The sequence below is a fragment of the Rhinatrema bivittatum genome, chromosome 5, assembly GCF_901001135.1.
Source record: "Rhinatrema bivittatum chromosome 5, aRhiBiv1.1, whole genome shotgun sequence".
NCBI lineage: Eukaryota > Metazoa > Chordata > Amphibia > Gymnophiona > Rhinatrematidae > Rhinatrema > Rhinatrema bivittatum.
The window spans coordinates 176,573,985-176,593,917 of NC_042619.1; the positions used below are offsets into that span (position 1 = coordinate 176,573,985).

A 19,933-nucleotide genomic window follows, 5' to 3' on the forward strand; every position below is an offset into this window, starting at 1 on the left:
GCCCCTGGAGTCGTTCACAGGAACAGCTCCCGGCAAGACAAGGCCTGCAGCTCAGACATTCTACACGCAAAACAAATCGCCACAAGAAACACCATTTTCAATGTCAGCAACCACAAGGAAAGGCTACGCATCAGTCGAAATGTAGGGCCCTCTAAGAAATCCAAAACCAGATTAAGACTGCACAAGGACACTGCTAACCACAAGGGAGGATGAAGATGTTTCACTCCTTTCAAGAAACAGGATACATCTGGATGAGCCGACCAGTGTCCATCAATGACCTGACCCCTGAAACAGGCAAGAGCTGCTTCCTGTACTTTCAAGGAATTAAGGCCAATCCTTTATTCAATCCATCCTGCAAAAATTCCAAAATGAGTGCAATCTTCAACAAGCGAGAAGAACCCCTCGATCTTCACACCAAGCATCAAATACTCGCCAAACCCGCACATAGGCTAAGGAAATAGAGAACTTTCTTGCTCTTAGCAAGGTGGAAATCACCACAGTAGAATATCCACACTTCAGCAAGCGAGCCCTCTCAAGGACCATACAGTTAAGACAAAATCTAGTTGGATCTTCATGAAAAACAGGCCCCTGCCACAACAGATCCTTGTGCACCAGAAACCGGAGGGGGGAGTCTGTCAGGAGCCTTCACAGATCTGCATACCATGGTCTCCTGGGCCAATCTGCTGCTACGAGAACCATCCCTCTGTGACTTTCAACTCTCTGAAACATTCTATCCAACAGGGGCCTTGGGGGGGAAAGGCATTCAGCAACTTGTCCTCCAGCCATTCCTGCAGGAGGGCATAGATGCCTAAGCTTCAGATCTCTCCTACGACTAGACAAACAAGGAACTTTTGCAGGGCGAAAAGTCGCTAGGAGATCCAAAAACGGAAGGCCCCAGCAATCCACTACCAGCTGAAATGCCTCATCTGACAATTCCCATTCAACTGGATCCAGACTCTATCTGCTGAGAAAGTCTGCTCTTACATTGTCTTTTCCTGCAATGTGTGAGGTTGAGATCTCCTGAAGATGCACTTCCTCCCATTTCATAAGCTGAGCAATTTCCTGCGACACTTGCTGGCTCTTGATTCCACACTGACAAATGATACAAGGCACTGTTGTCGCATTGGCAGACATTATTCGAACCGCTTGACCCTCAAAATGATCAACCACAAGCATGCCAACCAGACCACACAGGGTTCCAGCCGATTAACACTCCAGAGAGAGACTTCTGCACTCCAGTGCCCTTGCGCTGTCCGCTCCGGACAGTGAGCTCCTCAACCCTGGAGGCTCACATCTGTCGTGACCACTAGCCAGTCTGGTGAGCCTAGAGAAACCCCCCTTTTTTTTCTTAGATGATCAGCTTTATACCACCCGCACACTTGTGTGCAGACCACCATCGGCAGATGCAGATGAATTGAATGGTCCTGAGATTGTGGGCTCCAACGAGACAGCAGAGTATGCTGAAGAGGACTCAAATGTGCCCTCGCCCAGAGTACCCTTTTCCAGGGTCACCGCCAATCAATTCGAGCACCCATAGACAGGACCACAGTATTGTGGGTAGTATGTTCATTAATAAACATACTGCATCATAACATCTGAATACGACTCTCCAGCAGGAACACCTTGCCCTGTTTCATGTCGAACCAGTACCAAGGGACTCTAGAGACTAGGAAGAGCCCTCCCTTCCTGGGCACAAATAAAGAAATGGAATATCATCTGTATTTTTCTGAAACGTAGGCACTGGAATCACAGCCCTGAAACCAAGGAGCCTTGACAATGTACGCTCCACTGCCTGCTCTTCTGTGGGGAGTAGCAGTGAGACACCATGTGCATATCCATATTGTATCATCTCCAGGACCCACTGGGCTGATGAGGTATCGACCCACCTCTGATAAATACCATATCTTTCAAAAAACTACTCAAAACATGGCTTTTCAAACAAGCCTTTAAGGATGGGATAGGATAAACTATCCACTACACAGCACAATCCCCCTCCTCCCCTCCATAGCCCTCCCTCACTGATCAAAACCCCTGATCTCCCCTCCTATCCACCCTACTGTCCCAGCTCTGCCCCCCTCCCCAGTCTCGCGACACTAACCACCTTGATCACCATGTAACAGCTAACCTCAGATTCTAATATTTTCAGTTACCACAATCCTCACATTATTGTTAGATATGATGTTCCCGAGTTCTTATGTATACTGTTCTTGAGTTCACATGTATAATGTTGTTCAAATGTAAACCGGAGTGAAGGCCAACACTAATACTTCTGTATATAAAAACAAACAAATAAAATAAATAAATAAATAAATAAAATAAAGGAGAGAGAGAGAACCCCCTATCTCCTATTCCCAGGGGTGGGTCGGCACACCTTCACTGAGAGGCTCGGGAGGATCCACTATCCAAGACAATACCCTGGGCTGTCTGTGACAAAAGGACAGACCTACCCAAAGATCTAGTCCTCTGAAAGGCCGCTCCTCTGTACGGTCGGAAACATAAGGATCCCCCAGAACTGCCTCTGATGCTAACAGGATGCGACATCTGCTTCTTAAAATTCCGGAAATCGAGGACCCTGGGACTTGCCCCATTTATTGGCCATTTTCTTCAACTCACTCCCAAACAAAATCGAGCCTTTAAGGGCAACTTTGTAAGATTAGACTTGAAATCATATAGACCAACCAATTTCTCAGTCATAACCGACACCTCGTCGCTATCACCGAATCCACCCCTCTGGCTTGAGGGCCAGACCAAACTGCAGCCCACATCTGCCAAAACAGGCGGTGCTGGTTCCATTACTGCCCTGGAATTCACACCACATTCATCGACCAGCTGAGAGATAAGTAAACAAGAATGAACCACCAGGAAACAATAAGAAGATATCTGCAAGTCATTGCTATTGCTAAAAATGCTTGTCTAAGGATGGCCTCAATTCTTCCATTGTGTGCATCCTTCAAGGCTGCTCCTCTGTCTACAGGAATAGCAGTTTGCTTGGTGACAGCACACACAAGTGCATCCCCCTTCAGAAAGTATAATTGCTCGCTCTCAGCTGGCTCCAGAGGGTACAGTCCTTCCAAGACTCATCCCCCTTTAAAATCCTCTTCAAGAGTGCCCCACTCAAGATCAATCAATTCTGGAATGATATCCAATACAGGAAAAAAAAACCATGAGGCTTCATGCAAAGATAAAATGGGATTTTTTTCATGGTTCAGTCGAGTTCTTAGCACCTGGCACTCTCAATACCTTGAGCGTCCAGAAATCTAGAGCTGGCAATTCATTCCTGTGAAGAAAAGCAGCACAGTTCTGTATGGCTCCAAACCCAGAGGAATATCCCAAACCTTCAGGGAACGGGGATCCACGTCATCATCTGAGTCATCATGACTATGTCCCGCAGCAGGGCAAAATGCACCCTGGTGCCTGCCTACTCCACCAGCCTTGTGGGATCTCGCAGCTGTGATCCTGGATTGTTAACCTTGATCGGCTCTCATCAACCTCCTGAGGAGGGTACGGCGGTCTAGCACCCACTGAGTGTTCCTTCCCCACTGACAATCCAGTTTGGGGGGGGGGACGCCTCAAAACCAGGTGAACCTCTGACACATCCAACTCTGGTCACATTCCCACTATTTTAGGGAAGGGTCGGACTCAGTAAAAACCACTGAAGTCCTCTGGGCCTCCAGGCAGTGCTGAAAATTTAGAGAGTACACCAGGGTGCGATACCCTAATAAGGCAAGCAGCACACACCACAGAGAGCCCAGGCTTCTTTATTAATGGTGCCATGATCTGCATCCTCTATCAGCAAGCTCCACTGCGTCTGAAAACAGAGCATCAAACTGTGTGTCCATCTAAAATAAGGACGCCCAAGAAAAAGAAACATTTATCCCTGGAAACCCAACCTGGATGTCCAAAAAATGGGACACCCAAACTTGGACGCCCAGGACCTAGATGCCCAAAAAATCCTGGAAGTCCAAATATACAGCCCAGGCGGATGCCCCACTTGGTCGTGCAGGCACGAACCAACTACAGGCCCAGATGGACAGCGGACATGCGCAAAACAAAACAGACAAATGCTGCCGAGGCCTACCACACAGTGCCCAGAAAAGCCTGAAAATGGGGCCTAGCCTAAAAAGGCCGCTCAAACCGCCAGTCTGCTGCGATCCCCAAGCCCTCCACAGATTGGTGTATTAAGGCTTCAGAGACCGGAAGAGGGGGGTGAGGGGATCCTTAAATTCTCTACCTCCCTTTTTTTTTTCACATCTCCTTACCTGAGCTCAGCCCGTCCAGGCCGAGAACAGCTCAGTCTCTGGCTGTGGGGAGAGAGAGCTACTGCCTTCACCACCGCACATGGCTTCCTACAACTGCTAACCTTTCATCTGGCTCTCACATCATGCTGGAAATCAGTTACCGGACAAAGGCACTCAACCATTAGCCTTTCAGCTGGAATTCTCATCAGCTAAGTCTGCGCCGGGAACCAGCTCCCGGACCAAGGCATTCGACTGGGAGGGATCAAATGGATATCACCCCCAGGAGAAATTCAACTGAGAGAGGAACCTGTCGATAACACCTCAGGAGAGTGGTGCATGTAGTTTCCTTTAATCTCTCTCTTTTTTTTTTTTTTTTTTTTTTTAAAGCAATCCCCCAGTAGGTAGATGCATGCCCACCATCTGCTGGAGATGGAGAATACATGTCACTACAGGGGTATATATACTGTGATGTCAGCTTTGCTCAATCTCCATCTGTTGGCAGAAATGCTTAACCCACTGGTTCTCTAGAGTCATCTGTCTGGACGCAACGAAATTCTTAAGTTGCAGCTTTTTCAGACTGCAGCAGCAGGAGTAGTTATTGGTAATAAAGCTAAAGATGGAGCTACTCTTATTTTAAAAATAATTACATTGACTTACAGTGAACTCCAAAATTCATTGTAAATTGCTAAAGTTAGTTTAATAGCTATGAATAAGTCAGGACAAAAATATGAACATATAAACCACCATACTGGGTTAGACCAAGGTCCTTCAAGCTCAGTATCCTGTTTCCAACATTGGTTAATAATGGACACAAGTACCTGGCAGGATCTAAGATAGGAAATAGAGTCCATGCAGCTTATACCCAGGGATAAGTAGTGGCTTTTCCATATCTATCTGGTTAATGAGTTTATGGATTTTTCCTACAGAACTCGTCCAAACCTTTTTTAAACCCAGCTACACTAACTGCATTTACCCATATCCTCCAGCAATGAATTCCATAGACTGACTGTGCACAGAGTAAAAAAATATTTTCTCTTGATTTGTTTTAAATGTGCTACTTAGTGACTTATTGGAGTGTCCCCCAGTCTTATTTTTTTTGAAAGAGTAAATGACTGATTTGCATTTACTCGTTCCATTCCTCTCATAATTTTCTAAACCTCTATCATATATCCACTCAGCCATATCTTCTCCAAGCTGGTGTGTCCTAACCTCTTTAACCTTTCCTCATAGGGGAGCTGAACCATGTCCTTTAGGTCACCCTTTTCATTATCTTTACTAGTTTTGCTATATTTCCTATTTATTTATTTATTTGTAATGCGGTAACCAGAACTGCCCCCCCACCAGCACCACCAATTTGATCCACTGTATCACTGCAATACAATTTTTACCATGGTTTTGCACTGTCCTATTAGTTATCCTCCTTCCACCAAGTTTCTGAGATACCAATTATGTCTACCTCTTCATTCAGTGCAATATATTTTAATCTTCCTATTTTTATTTATTTATTTATTTTAAGACTTCTGGCTTTTACATATAGACATTTCAAGATATGTTTGTTTGTATATACAACCTTCCTAGCAGTTGACAGAGATAATATGGAATTTTTTTTTTTTAACTCAGTCTGTTCTCTATGTAAAGGCATCTGGGCTACTTTTACCTTTATTGGAACCTCTCTATTAAGATGATCTAATTTCCCTGTTTTGTTAGTATTCTTCAAAGACACTGCCCTCCAAACCATGCACTGAGCGACTATTTGCTTTTCACTGTATTCTAGTTTAAAAGCTCTTCTCTCTCCTCCAGGAATAACAATAAAAAGCTACAGCCCGCAAAGAGATCAGATCTCAAAACAAAAATCTTACAATTCCTTCAAATCTGAACACATATCTAACCCAAATAAGAGAACGAATGTTCACAATAGCAGGACCCAAACTATGGAATGATCTACCTGGATTACTAAGACTGTTAACAGAAAAAAGGAAATTCAAACAAGAATTTAAAACCTGGCTCTTCAGAAAAGCCTATGAACTAATGTAAACAGAAATCATATAAGCCACTTAATGAACATTATTACTCCAGACATATTACTTCTCAGTGTTGCGGTCCCAGTCGCGGCAGCCGCAACTAAGCCCTTACCTCTTTGGTCCCGGCCCATCTCCAAGGGTCTGGGCCCTGTTTCGCGGCAACCCTGCGGGGGGGGGGGGGGACGCCACCGAGAAGCCTTGCCTGGATGCCTTCTCCCTAGACGCGCACGCAAACCGCGCTTATGAAGGCCTTTTCCAGCCACTGAAGGCTCCACCCTATCCGTGACGTCAGAGGCCGCCCCGGAGCCCAAGACTTTGCCTTGCAACGGGGTTCCTTGCGGTTCTCTGTTGCGCCGTGCCCCGGAGTGTGCTTTGCGTTAGCAACTCCGTTCCTACCTGAGACTTGTTTCACTCCGTGCCCAAGTCTTGCTTCTGTCTGGCTTGCTTGCAGTAACCTGTTCTGCTTCAGTTCCAGCTTGGTTCCAGTAGCCAGTCCTGCTTCAGCTCCTGCCTGGCTCCAGTGGCCAGTCCTGCTTCAGCTCCTGCCTGGTTCCAGTAGCCAGTTCTGCTTCAGCTCCTGTCTGGTTCCACTGGCCAGTCCTGCTTCAGCTCCTGTCTAGTTCCAGTGGCCAGTCCTGCTTCAGCTCTTGTCTGGCTCTAGTAGCCAGTTCTGCTTCAGCTCCTGCTTGCTTCGGTTCCAGCCTGCTTCGGTTCCAGCCTGCTTCAGTCCCTGCCTGTCCGCTCCAGTTCCAGCTGCCATGATCTCCTAAGTCCCAGCGGCCGGGCTCCTACATGCTCCTCCCGGGGGAGTACCGGCTTCCAGGGTCCAGCTCCTGCCTGGTACCCGCCTCCCGACCTGTCACTCACGAGAGACTATAGTACACCTCTCCCCAGTCTCTTACAGGTCGGCCCAAGGGTCCACTAAACAGTTCACTCACAACAGATTGCAAGGCCATGGACTCGGCTGAGGTACCAGGACCTCAGGATCTTCCTGGGTTGGCATTACAGCTACAACAGCAACAATACCTGGATGTCCTGGCCGGATCCGTTGGGCAACTGGCTGCCCGAATGGATGCCTACGATACTCGTTCTTCGCCTGTGGGTTCGAGACCCGAGGATGCAGCCTCACCCGTGACTCAGCTGCCGCCGCCTGCTCACTATGCTGGAGATGCTAGGATCTGCAGTGGGTTCTTGAACCAGTACTTCGTGTGCTTCTCTCTATTGCCCCAGCAGTTTCCCACGGATTCCATCAAAGTAGCGTACATTCTCTCCCTGCTCAATGGAAAGGCCCTGGTGTGGGCCTCCCCCCTTTGGAAGCGTAATGACTCCTCCTTGGACGGCTTGCAGCAGTTTGTCACCAACTTTCGCCAAGCCTTTGACGAACCAGCCCGCCAGGCCTCCGCCACGTTGGATTTGCTTCGCCAAGGATCTCGTTCCCTGGCGGACTATGCTATGGACTTCAGAACTCTCGCTCAGGAAGTAGGTTGGCAGAACGATAGCCTTAAAGCCATTTTCTTGGAAGAGTTGCCAGGGTGCATCAAGGACGAGATTGCCGCCCGGGATCTCCCGGAAGACCTTAATGCCCTCATTAACATGGCTGCCCGCATCAATCGCCGCCTGCAACAGCGAGCACGAGAGTTACGCATGACCAAGCACAGCCCTGCCCGCAGTTCTCCACGCCCGTTGCTCTCACCCAGACCTGCCCGTCCTGATGTTTCTGCCTCTGGACCCATGCAGCTGGGATGTGCCCCGCTCTCCCCTGAGGAGAGACAATGACGCCGCTCGATGGGCTTGTGCCTTTACTGTGGTCAGAAAGGCCATTTCTTGGCACACTGCCAGGAGTGTGCAGAAAACTCCAGAACCAAGGAGGTCGGGAGGAGCTCCTCCTAGGTTGTGCCACAGCTCCTCAGAGTATGATACCTATTACCTTGGAATTTCCCGGAGGGTCTTTGGAAACCCTCGCCTTCCTAGATTCCGGAGCCGGAGGTAATTTTATCCAGCAAGACTTGGTCTTTCAACTGCAGATTCCTACGCAGAAACGAGAGGTTCCGCTTCAAATTACCTCCATTCAGGGAACGCTCCTTCCAGGCCACATAGTGACTGCCACGGCTCCCATCACAGTCCGCACCGGGGCGATCCACTCTGAGATAGCTTTCTTGATTCTTGAAAAGGCTGTCCACCCCGTGGTGCTGGGGCTACCGTGGCTCCAAAAGCACTCGCCTGTGATCCAGTGGGATACTCTGCAAATCACTAAGTGGAGTCCCTATTGCCTCTCGCATTGTATGAAGGTTCCCAAGCCTCCAGCACTCCTGCTTTTGCACTCCGCCCTTGGACCTCTAGCTCCATACGAGGACTTTACCGATGTCTTCTCAAAGACGAAAGCAGAAATCCTTCCGCAGCACCGTCCATATGACTGTGCTATCGACTTGTTGCCCGGAACCATGCCACCTTGGGGTAGGGTATACCCCTTGTCCCTGCCCAAGACACGGGCCTTGTCTGAGTACATCACTGAGAATCTGGCAAAAGGATTCATTTGCCCGTCAAAGTCGCCTGCCAGGGCAGGATTCTTTTTCGTCAGCAAGAAAGATGGCTCCCTGAGGCCCTGTATCGACTATGCGATCACGGAATGGGACCGCTACCCTCTCCCGTTGATCCCAGAGCTGCTTGATCGGCTCCAAGGCGCAAAAGTCTTTACTAACTTGGATCTACGCGGGGCCTACAACTTAGTTAGAATCCGTCCCGGAGTCAAATGGAAGACCGCGTTCAATACCCGGGATGGGCATTATGAATACCTCGTAATGCCCTTTGGCCTTTGTAACGCCCCCGCGATCTTCCAGCACCTGATGAACGAAGTGCTATGGGATTTACTCAACATCTGTGTGATCGTCTGCCTCAATGACGTCCTGATCTACTCCCGTGACCTGCCTTCGCACCGCCAGCATGTTCGCCAGGTGCTCCAAATCCTCAGAGAGCACAGCTTATATGCTAAGCTTGAGAAATGCAGTTTTGAAAAACCTTCCTTGCCGTTCCTGGGGTATATTGTTTCGGCTGACGGCTTCCAGATGGATCCGGAGAAAGTTGCTGCAATTAGGAACTGGCCGCGGCCGAGGGGTCTCAAGGCGTTACAACGTTTCCTCAGCTTTGCTAATTTTTATCGGCATTTCATCCCTGGCTATTCCCGCATAGTGGCTCCCCTGACTGCGCTCACCCGCAAGGGAGCCAATGCGGTGGACTGGCCTGCCCAAGCCTGCGAAGATCTGAAAAGCTCTTTCCTACAAGACACATGCCTCCGCCAGCCTGATCCTAATCGGCCATTCATGGTTGAGGTTGATGCCTCGAATGTGGCTGTTGGAGCAGTGTTGAGCCAGCACTCCCGACACAGAACAGCTTCTCCCGTGTTCCTATTATTCAAGGAGGTTCTCCCCGGCTGAGAGTAATTACGAGGTCGGCGACAAAGAACTCCTTGCCGTGAAACTCGCCCTGGAGGAATGGAGGCAGTGGTTGGAGGGAGCCAATCACCCCTTCACCATTTACACGGATCATAAGAATCTCTTTCCTACGCCAAGCCCAGCACCTGAACCTGAGACAAGCCCGGTGGTCTTTGTTCTTTGACCGGTTTGACTTCACTCTGCAGTATCGCCCTGGCTCAAAGAATGTGCAAGCAGACGCCCTGTCACAGTCCACCCAGGTTGAAGAAACTCCTGAGACACCCCAGTACATTTTAGATCCCAGGAAGGTGTGTCTCGCCGCCACCTCCATCTCTTTCGAAGAAAAAAACCATAGTCCCACGCTGCTCTCGAAGGGCCGTGCTGGCATGGGCCCACGAATCCCTCACTGGAGGGCATGCGGGCCGCACCGGGACCCTAGACCTCCTCAACCGGTATTATTGGTGGCCAACGGTAAGACAAGATGTTCGTCTCTTCGTCGACTCCTGCCCCACCTGCGCATTGCAGAAACTGCTTGACGGGAAACCTAGAGGATTGTTACATTCTTTGCCTATCCCGGTGGAGCCCCGGACGCACATCTCCACTGACTTTGTGGTGGACCTCCCAGCATCAGACGGGAACACGGTCATCTGGGTTGTTGTGGACCGGTTCTCCAAAATGGCACATTTTGTGTCCCTGTCGAAATTGCCTTCAGCGCCCGACTTGGCTAATCTGTTTGTTCAACATGTGTTCCAACCTCATGGTCTTCCCCGGGACATCATATCAGACAGAGGATCACAATTCACCGCCCGCTACTGGAAGGCGTTATGTAAACGCTTCAAGGTCCAGTTGAGTCTCATCAGCCTTCCACCCTCAGAGCAACGGGCAGACTGAACGTACGAACCGGACTCTGAAGACCTTCCTGCATTCCTTTGTAAACGAGAGAGAAGACGATTGGGCCAAACTACTCCCATGGGCGGAATTTTCATACATCAATCATGCACACTCAGCTACAGGAAGTTCTCCCTTCCTAGCTGTCGATGGGAAGCAACTTCGGCCGCCTTTGCCCTCGCCTGAACACAGCGCACTGCCAGCAGTGCAACTCTCTGCCCGCCAGCTACTTGCCCTCTGGATGTCCATCCAAAAGAAAATGCAAAGAGCAGCCCGCGCTGCCAAAAAATGGGCAGACAGTCACAGTCAGTCAGCACCTGTCTACCTCCCAGGGGACAGTGTTTGGCTGAGTACGAAGAATCTTCAACTTCGGATTCCATCCTGCAGACTTGCCCCCAGATTCTGCGGACCATTCCACGTTGCCGAGCACGTAGGAGCTGTTTCCTATCGCTTGCGCTTACCCTCCTCTATGCATGTGCACAATGTCTTCCATGTGTCGCTTCTGAAGCCTCTCATCCTCTCCAGGTACCATCCTCGAGCTCCCGAATCTGCAGATCCTTCAGTACCAGGAGATACCACCTACCAAATTCGGGAGGTTCTAGATGTCAGATTTCATCAATGCCGCTGGGAGTACCTCATCGCCTGGGAAGGTTGTGGATCTGAGGATAACACGTGGGAGCCAGCCCACAACATCCTTGATAAAGACTTACTGAAAGTCTTCCATCAAGACCATCCAGGTAAACCCGGGCCTGCTAAGAGGGGGCGTAAGAGGGGAGGTACTGTTGTGGTCCCAGTCGTGGCAGCCGCGACTAGGCCCTTACCTCTTTGGTCCCGGCCTGTCTCCGAGGGTCTGCGCCCTGTTTCGCGGCATCCCCGCGGGGGGACGCCGCCGAGAAGCCCTGCCTGGACGCCTTCTCCATAGGCGCGCTTATGAAGGCCATTTCCCGCCACTGAAGGCTCCGCCCTATCCGTGACGTCAGACGCCGCGGCCTATGTAAGGCCGCCGCGGAGCCCAGGACTTTGCCTTGCAACGGGGTTCCTTGCGGTTCTCTGTTGCGCCGTTCCCCGGAGTGTGCTATTGCGTTAGCAACTCCGTTTCTGCCTGAGACTTGTTTCACTCCATGCCCAAGTCTTGCTTCTGTCTGGCTTCCTTGCAGTAACCTGTTCTGCTTCAGCTCCTGTCTGGTTCCTGTGGCCAGTCCTGCTTCAGCTCCAGTCTGGTTCCAGTGGCCAGTCCTGCTTCAGCTCCAGTCTGGTTCCAGTGGCCAGTCCTGCTTCAGCTCCAGTCTGGTTCCAGTGGCCAGTCCTGCTTCAGCTCCTGTCTGGTTCCAGTGGCCAGTCCTGCTTCAGCTCCTGTCTGGTTCCAGTGGCCAGTCCTGCTTCAGCTCCTGTCTGGTTCCAGTGGCCAGTCCTGCTTCAGCTCCTGTCTGGTTCCAGTGGCCAGTCCTGCTTCAGCTCCTGTCTGGTTCCAGTGGCCAGTCCTGCTTCAGCTCCTGTCTGGTTCCAGTGGCCAGTCCTGCTTCAGCTCCTGTCTGGTTCCAGTAGCCAGTCCCGCTTCAATTCCTGTCTGGTTCTTGTGGCCAGTCCTGCTTCAGCTCCTGTCTGGCTCCAGTGGCCAGTCCTGCTTCAGCTCCTGTCTGGCTCCAGTAGCCAGTTCTGCTTCAGATCCTGCTTGCTTCGGTTCCAGCCTGCTTCAGTCCCTGCCTGTCCGCTCCACTTCCAGCTGCCGTGATCTCCTAAGTCCCAGCAGCCGGGCTCCTACATGCTCCTCCCGGGGGAGTACCGGCTTCCAGGGTGAATCATCTAAGTCCCAGCGGCTGGGCTCCTACGGCTCCTCCCGGGGGAGTTCCAGCTTCCAGGATGAAGCTCTCGTCCAGCTCCTGCCTGGTACCCGCCTCCCGACCTGTCACTCACTAGAGACTATAGTAAACCTCTCCCCAGTCTCTCACAGGTCGGCCCAAGGGTCCACTAAACAGCTCACTCACAACACTCAGCACAAAAAATATTTGAATAAAATCTATTCCAAACTAAACAGTAACAACACTGGTAAACAAAGTTTTTGCTTCCTTCAGGCTTTTTGGTGTTCCAAAAAGATTTTTTGATGCTGATCACAGATATTACTTCGAAATTTGCACATCACGTAAGGTTTCTGAGAAACGGCCAATTTTGTGTTCCAATAATTGTGAAATTTTAAAACAATCTCGCATACATATATTTTCTTGCTGGAAAGTTTTTATGATTTCTAAAATTCATGTCGTATTTTTGAATGCCATAAGCAATATAACATGCAACAGAGACTAACTTTTTAAAAAATACACCAAGAAACTCTGCCTGATCATGCCAGAACTTGCTCGGGCAAACCCCAGCTCGGCTGCAAGATTCAACTTGTTTCTATGACGACGACACAGCAGCAGGTCTTTTCGTTGGCCCACAAATCTGAGCTGTGATGAAGGACAGCCACTTTGATGGTCTTCTGCAAGATACTGAACATGCTACGTGGACAGCCTTCAAGAATGTTGTTTGTAACTTTCTAGGCAACTTAAAAGGCAGCAGACTATATCTGCTTCAGGCATACAAATTGCTGAAGTGCAACATGTCATTGAAGATACATTTTTTCTTCATTCCCACTTGGACTTCTTCCCAGACAACCTTGGCGCTGTGAGTGATGAACATGGTGAAAGGCTTCATCAAGCCATTGTCGAAATGGAGAAATGGTATCAAGGCAAGTGGAACCCCTCCATACTGGGTCACCTATTGTGGGACTCTCATCCGTGAAGCGTCGGACAGTGATTACAAATGAAAATCTGCAGCAAAACATTTTTAGTTTTGTTTTCTGGTGCCAACATTGCCATTATAGCTTATGCCGCTACAGACACGTAACAATCCTTAATGTATATCGCACTTTTCTGGCAAACGGTACGTGATACAGACATAAATGCATATTTGTGTTCAGCTTGCTAAAATCTTGTTTCACCGAAACAAAATGTTCCCAGAAATTTGTTTACCAGTCTAATCAATATTAGATTAACTTTAAATGTTTTGATTAATCAATAGTATTACAATAGATACCATTACTCTAATTAAGAACCTGTTAACACTATTTTACAATGTAATCGAGTGCAATTTATGTAAATCGTTTGATCTTCTGTTGGAACGACGGTATATAAAAAGCATAAATAAATACAAATAAAAAAATAAATTCCCCACAACCCAGGTCCATAACCCCTTGACGACGAGAGGAACAGCCTGCTGATCTAGTATCTTTGGCATCGCCTGAATTAGCCAAGTGTCCATGTAAGGATGAACTACAAGGCCTTCGTTTCATCGCACTGCGGCCCAAACCCTCATCACCTTGCTAAAGATTTGCGGTGCCAGCCTAACCCAAACAGAAGTGTGAGAAACTGAACACACACTCAGAGCCGCACAAAGCAAAGAAACCCTTGATGCACATTCCTAAGGGGTATAAGTATATATGCTTCTGTGAGAATCAGAAAAGCCAGAAACTCTCCCCTTTGTGGATGGCTGCAACTACCAAGCAGAGATTCCATCTGGAAATCTGGCAGTCACAGAGCCACCTGCACCTCCTCAGACATAGAAAGCGTCTTCTGCCTTAGGGCCTCGAATTAGATGGAATATGGTCTCCTCCCCCACTCCTCCAGGTAGTTGAACGAACCACTTCTAGTTTGGAGGGACAGTGCACTGAGAGCTCATGTAGACCCCATGGACCTCCCAAGAAAATTCTGCAACATAGCCACCTCTGATGCGAATGAGGATCCACTGGTCCACTGCTATCCAGATCCACGCCTCAGAAAAGCGGGCCAAATACCCAGCGGTGCTGCCTTGGGCACCCTTACTCCAAGCTGCCACAGGAAAACGGAAAGTACAACAGATGTCTACCTCTGAGAGAAGGATCCTCCGTCTGGAGAAAATATGGAAGTTCTAATCGGTCCTCTTGGGCCACCCAAGCACTTCTCCCCATTCTCCAAACTAAGGCCTGTTCATGAAGGAAAGACTCTCAAATTGCGACTTGGAGCCAAAGAGACTTCATGTTCCTTGACATTTCATCCAAAGTATTCTCAGTATACACCATTCTGGCCTGCACTTTCTCCAACTGTTGCATATCCACGGAAGGTACTATCTGTGAACAATGGAACTATCGCACACCACATTAACAGATGCCCAGCATGAATCTGCTGCCAACTGTAGCTCAGATGCTTCACACTTCGGAAGATGGATTCCCACAACTGGGCCCAGGTATTCTTCAGCGCCACTGACCCCGCCACCAGATGGTGGTCTTTATAGTCACCCGTAAAACTGATGTATCCTCCTTTGGAAGGCTGAGCAGCTCTAGAGCATCCTTGGTCACAGATAAAGCTTAGCTAATAAACTCTCCAGCCTTTCCTCCTCAAATGACCCTTTCAACTGGCCAGGGGAAAAGACACATTCTAGCTAGGCCCTGGGGATCCTCCATGAAAATCGTCTGCCCTAGCTCCAGCTTATTGAGGGATTAAAGGAAGGAATTTCACCTTCCAGAAGAGCTAAGTCTCCCTGAGGACATCCCCATTGGACTCCCGTTGGCCTCGGAACCATCGTGCCATTTCAGGACAATCATGGATTTATCCCTTGGAGAACTGTGAGATTGGATCTGCTTACAAGCAGCATCCCTCATGCCAAAAAAGGTGTTGTGCAATACTAGCAAACTCCGTGGAAAAAAAATCTTCCCAAGATCAGAGTCCCTTTCTGGTGACCTATTCTTTCCTGGAATCCACCTGTGGGGCTGAATGGACACGGTGAAGCTGGACCCTCCCCCACATCCTCCGGCAACATGGGAGCTGCATCTAAGATGGCCACTGTTCCTGCACTGCAGTGAAAGTCTGCTTTCTAGATGCTGCCGTTCTTAATTCTCTCTCAGCTGCTTCTGTTTTCAAGCCTCTCTGTAGGCGCGGTCCCTGCAGCCCTGTCTGTGCCGCCTAGCCAGCATCTGTCCCATCGGCCAGCCACAGACAGCCCCAATGCTTCTCTTACCAGCTCGGCAATGTTTATGCCGCTTGCGCACGCTGTTCCTCCCCACACCTGTGGTACCACCAGCACCTCAATGGGAAGCAATAGAATAGTCCCCCTAGGCACACAGAGCCAACAACTGGTCTCCTCTGCAGGCAGAGAAGCTGCTGAAAAACCCCATCGCTGAGCTCCCCGAGCTAGGGTAGCTCCCCCCACCAACCCGGAACCCCGATGCTACACAGATTACTTTAACTAGTTCCTTGTTCTCTTATTTATTTTTTTGTACTCTAAGAACAAATAAAGATACATAGAAGCCAATATTTTCCTTTAATGTAGAACTTCTGGCTCCAGGAGCACAGGCTACATGGCAGATCAGAAAAGAGCCAAACCACTGGCTATGTTCATCTCCACTCCTTTTGCCAAACTTTAGCGACCCAGCCCAGGAAAACCGTGTAAAGGGGAAACTTCCCTGCTTCACTGGGCTTGCAATGCAGAACTGCTAGCAGGGTCAACTGCTGTCTAGTGGTGGAAGAGAGATCTGGACTACCAGATGTCCACCACACAGACCTCCAGACCAAGCTACCAGAAGGGCCACCAAAGCCCCTGCTCATCCAACTCAAATCCCCACCAGGACCTCACAACCCCCTCAGAGGATCCAGAAATGTTCTTGTCTTTTAATCTTTTTTTTTCTCTCCAGACTGCAGGTTTTACACCATTTACCATCTGCTGGAAGAGAAATACTGAGGGACTGCAGGTGGCACACTAGTTTCTGTACAATGTCAGTAAAGCTTTGTCTCCATCTGCTGGCAAGGATGCAAAATCCAGGAGTCTGGACTGATCTGGCTACAACAGGAAATACCATTTATGGTATGGGTATCTCCCCCAATATCCTCTTCAGTAAACAATAAAGCAAATAATTTATTCTTTCCACTATGACCTTGTCTTCTCTAAGTACCCCTTTTACCCTCTATTATCTAACAGTTCAACCAACAACCCTCACAGCCTTCCTGCTTAAGATATATTAATGATTCACTTCCATCAAGATATATTAATGATTCACTTCCATCAAATGCAGCAACACTGAGCATCTTCTATTAAACTGAAACAGACAATACCAACCAATCACTACAAGGTTTTACTTCTTGTTAAACTTTTTATCTCTCCTCTAACTCTAATCCCAGTTAGAATAACCCCTGTTTTATTGTAACTTTTTCTTCTATGCACTTGTTATACTTTTGTAATGTATACTCTTACGTTTTAGCTATGTATGTTATAATGTATTGCTCACCCCTTGTTTTATGTAAACCGACATGATACGAACTTCCGTGAATGCCGGTATAGAAAAACACAAATAAATAAATAAATAAAAATATTCGAAAAAGCTTTTATTATCAGTTTTTGACTATGACAAATTTATTTTCAAATTCTTTTTGCTCTCCTTTTCATTGCTCTGCATCTAACTTGCCAGTGCTTATGCTTTTACCTATTTTTTTCATTTGGATACTCTTCCCATATTTTGAAAAAATTCTTGTGGCTATAACAGCCTCTTTCACCTCACTTTTTAACAATGCTGACAGCTAACTGGCCTTCCTTCTGCCTTTTTAATGCATGGAAAGCATTTGGTCTGGACTTCCAAGATGGTATTTTTAAACTATGTCCATGCCTGATGTAAATTCTTAATCTTTGCAGCTGCACCTTTTAGTTTCTTTTGAACTGTTTTCCTCATTTTATCATAACTTCTCTTTTAAAAGTTAAATACTGTCCTTCCTCCAGTTAAGACAAATTTCATCACTTTACTATTGCCACTCCATTGCACTCCATTAAGGATTAGGTCTAAAACAGCTTCCCCTCTTGTCAGTTCCTGGACCAGCTGCTTCATGATGCAGTCATTTATTTCATCTATAAAATATACCTCCCTAGCATATGACATTTGCCCAGTTAATATTGAGGCTATTTAAATCTCCCATTACTGTGTTGCCAAATTGGTTAACTCCCCTAATTTGTTAGCACTTTACTCTTCCCCATCATACATGGAATTTCTATTCATAAAGTCGCCACAATGCATTTAGTCTCCTGCAGGATATTTTCCTGTTTGACTACATCATCCTCAACATATAACGCCCACCTCCCCCCCACCAATTTGATCCACTGTATCATTGCAATACGATTTGTACCATGGTTTTGCACTGTTCTATTGATTATCCTCCTTCCACCAAGTTTCTGAGATGCCTCTTCATTCAGTGCAATACATTTTAATCTTCCATCTTTTTTTTTTTTTTTAAAGACTTCTGGCATTTACATATAGACATTTTAAGGTATGTTTGCTTGTATATACAACCTTCCTAGCAGTTGACAGAGATAAAATGGAATTTTTTTTTTTTTTTTTTAAGGCCAGTTAAAAAAGAAATTCCATATTCTCTCTCCTTTTTAAACATTAGCACCAGCAGCCTGGATCCACCTGGTTAAGGTGAAGCCCTTCTTTTTAGAATAGGCTTCCCCCTTCCCCCAAAATATTGCCCAGTTGCTAACAAATCTAAAGCTGTCTTCCCTGCATAATCTTATCCACACAGTAAAACTTGGGGAGAACTTCCAAGAATGCTACTTTGGAGGTTCTGGATTTCAGCGTTCTACCTAAATCCCTAAATTTGGCTTACAAAACTTCTATCATGTTTGCTATATTGTGGTTAAGCTCGGGCAGCACTGTTGTAACACCCATCATTTGTCAGAAATAAAATTAGTTAGGACTATGAAAGCAAGTATTTTCTTATGTTGTCACTCATTTGTGGAATATACTCCCCAAGGACATGCAATTATAATCAGAGTATGTGAAGACTATTAGTTAAATTCCTTAGAGTAACTGCAATTTGCATTACCTTTTTTTTTTTACTATTTACGTTAGTGTTCTTTTGACTCATGGACTTTACACCAACTTTCAAAATGAAATCATGCATGTACTTGCACTTTGATAACTAAGGAAAAGATGGTCACAGAGATTTGCACCTTTTTCTGACAAAACTACACACACAGGTTTTGAAAATTCAAGACATGTAATTTTCTCCCCTGACTCAGCCCCCATTCTGGAAATTCCTACACTATGTGGCTATAAGTATGTGGGTTATGGAATTACATGCGTACTTTTAGTTGTACACAGGGAGGGCAATTTTCAGATAGGCTATTTATGTAGATAAAAAGCTTTTTACCTGTGGAAATCTTCTGACAATTGGCCTCTATTTTATTCTTTTTATATTTTATGTTTTATCTTGGGCATCTATTTGGAAAAGCAGTTTAAAACTTTTGAAAGAAATATTTTGAAACAAGGATTTTTTTTCCATATTTAAAAAAAAAATCATGAAAGGAGGCAAAGGAGAGCTGAAATCAGATTTCATGGGAGCATTGGATAAGCAAAGATCATCTAAGGAGGTAAGGAAGTGAAGTTAAAACCTGAGATAGGGAGAATCTGTGATACCACATCAGGAATGAGTAGACTAGATGGGCCTTGTGGTCCTCTGCTATCATTTTCTAGTAAGAACAATCTCAAAACAGTAACAAAAAAACCTACCACTCAGCATTAGAGATGCTTTTTATACCTGATCTAAACAATTCAGTAGATCACAAAGGCAAGCCCACTGTAAAGCTGGTGTTGGATAGAAGGAATGAAAACAAGCAGTGAATGTATTGTGGCACTCTTGGAGAACAGCTTCAAGAAGAGTTAAAGGCTGGCTCAGGTATCCCTGAGGATCGTTGTCCAACTTCACCATACAATGATCAACTCCTTCAGACAAAATTTTCCTCAGCAAGGTCCTTGTTTTCCCAATGCATTCAGCAAGCTTGGTGGTTTCCTCCACAACAGCTTTAGTGGCAGCTACAAAAGAGATTAAAATTAATTTACAATTAATACCAACATCCATTCATTTTTTTGCTGACATCTCAGATGTGCTCAATAGTTGGCAGATAACACATTTGGTCAGTTTAGATAAGGGGCTCTCAGGATTAAGATTTTCCTTTTACTGGATATATTTCACTTAATACTTTGAATGACTCAATAAGAAAATTATTCCTTACCTGCTAAATTTTGTTCCTGTAGTACCGCGGATCAGTCCAGGCAGTAGGTTGTGTCTCCCTACCAGCAGATGGAGTCAGAGAAAAGCTTGAAGGGTGCTCTCTTATAGCCTGGAGTGCCCTCTGCGTCACTTCACTATTGAGTATATCAAAGCAAGAAGAAACCATGGAATGGATCAAGTAAACCAACCTCAAACTGTAACAATGTACAAGAATGTTTTGATTAGAAATTGTAGTGAGAACAAACTTGCAAAAGGAACCATTAGCAATACACGAACAGTCCTCATACTGTTAATCA

The 19,933-nt window shown here is 47.0% G+C and overlaps 1 protein-coding gene across 1 annotated transcript in view; it reads right to left on the reverse strand.

Annotated features, from left to right (window-relative positions):
* MYCBP2 (MYC binding protein 2) overlaps window positions 1-19,933 on the reverse strand; it is a 1,075,853-nt gene that overhangs the window by 705,919 nt on the left and 350,001 nt on the right. The window contains 1 exon segment of the mRNA XM_029603038.1: window positions 19,164-19,438. Coding sequence (XP_029458898.1) covers window positions 19,164-19,438 — 275 coding nt within the window.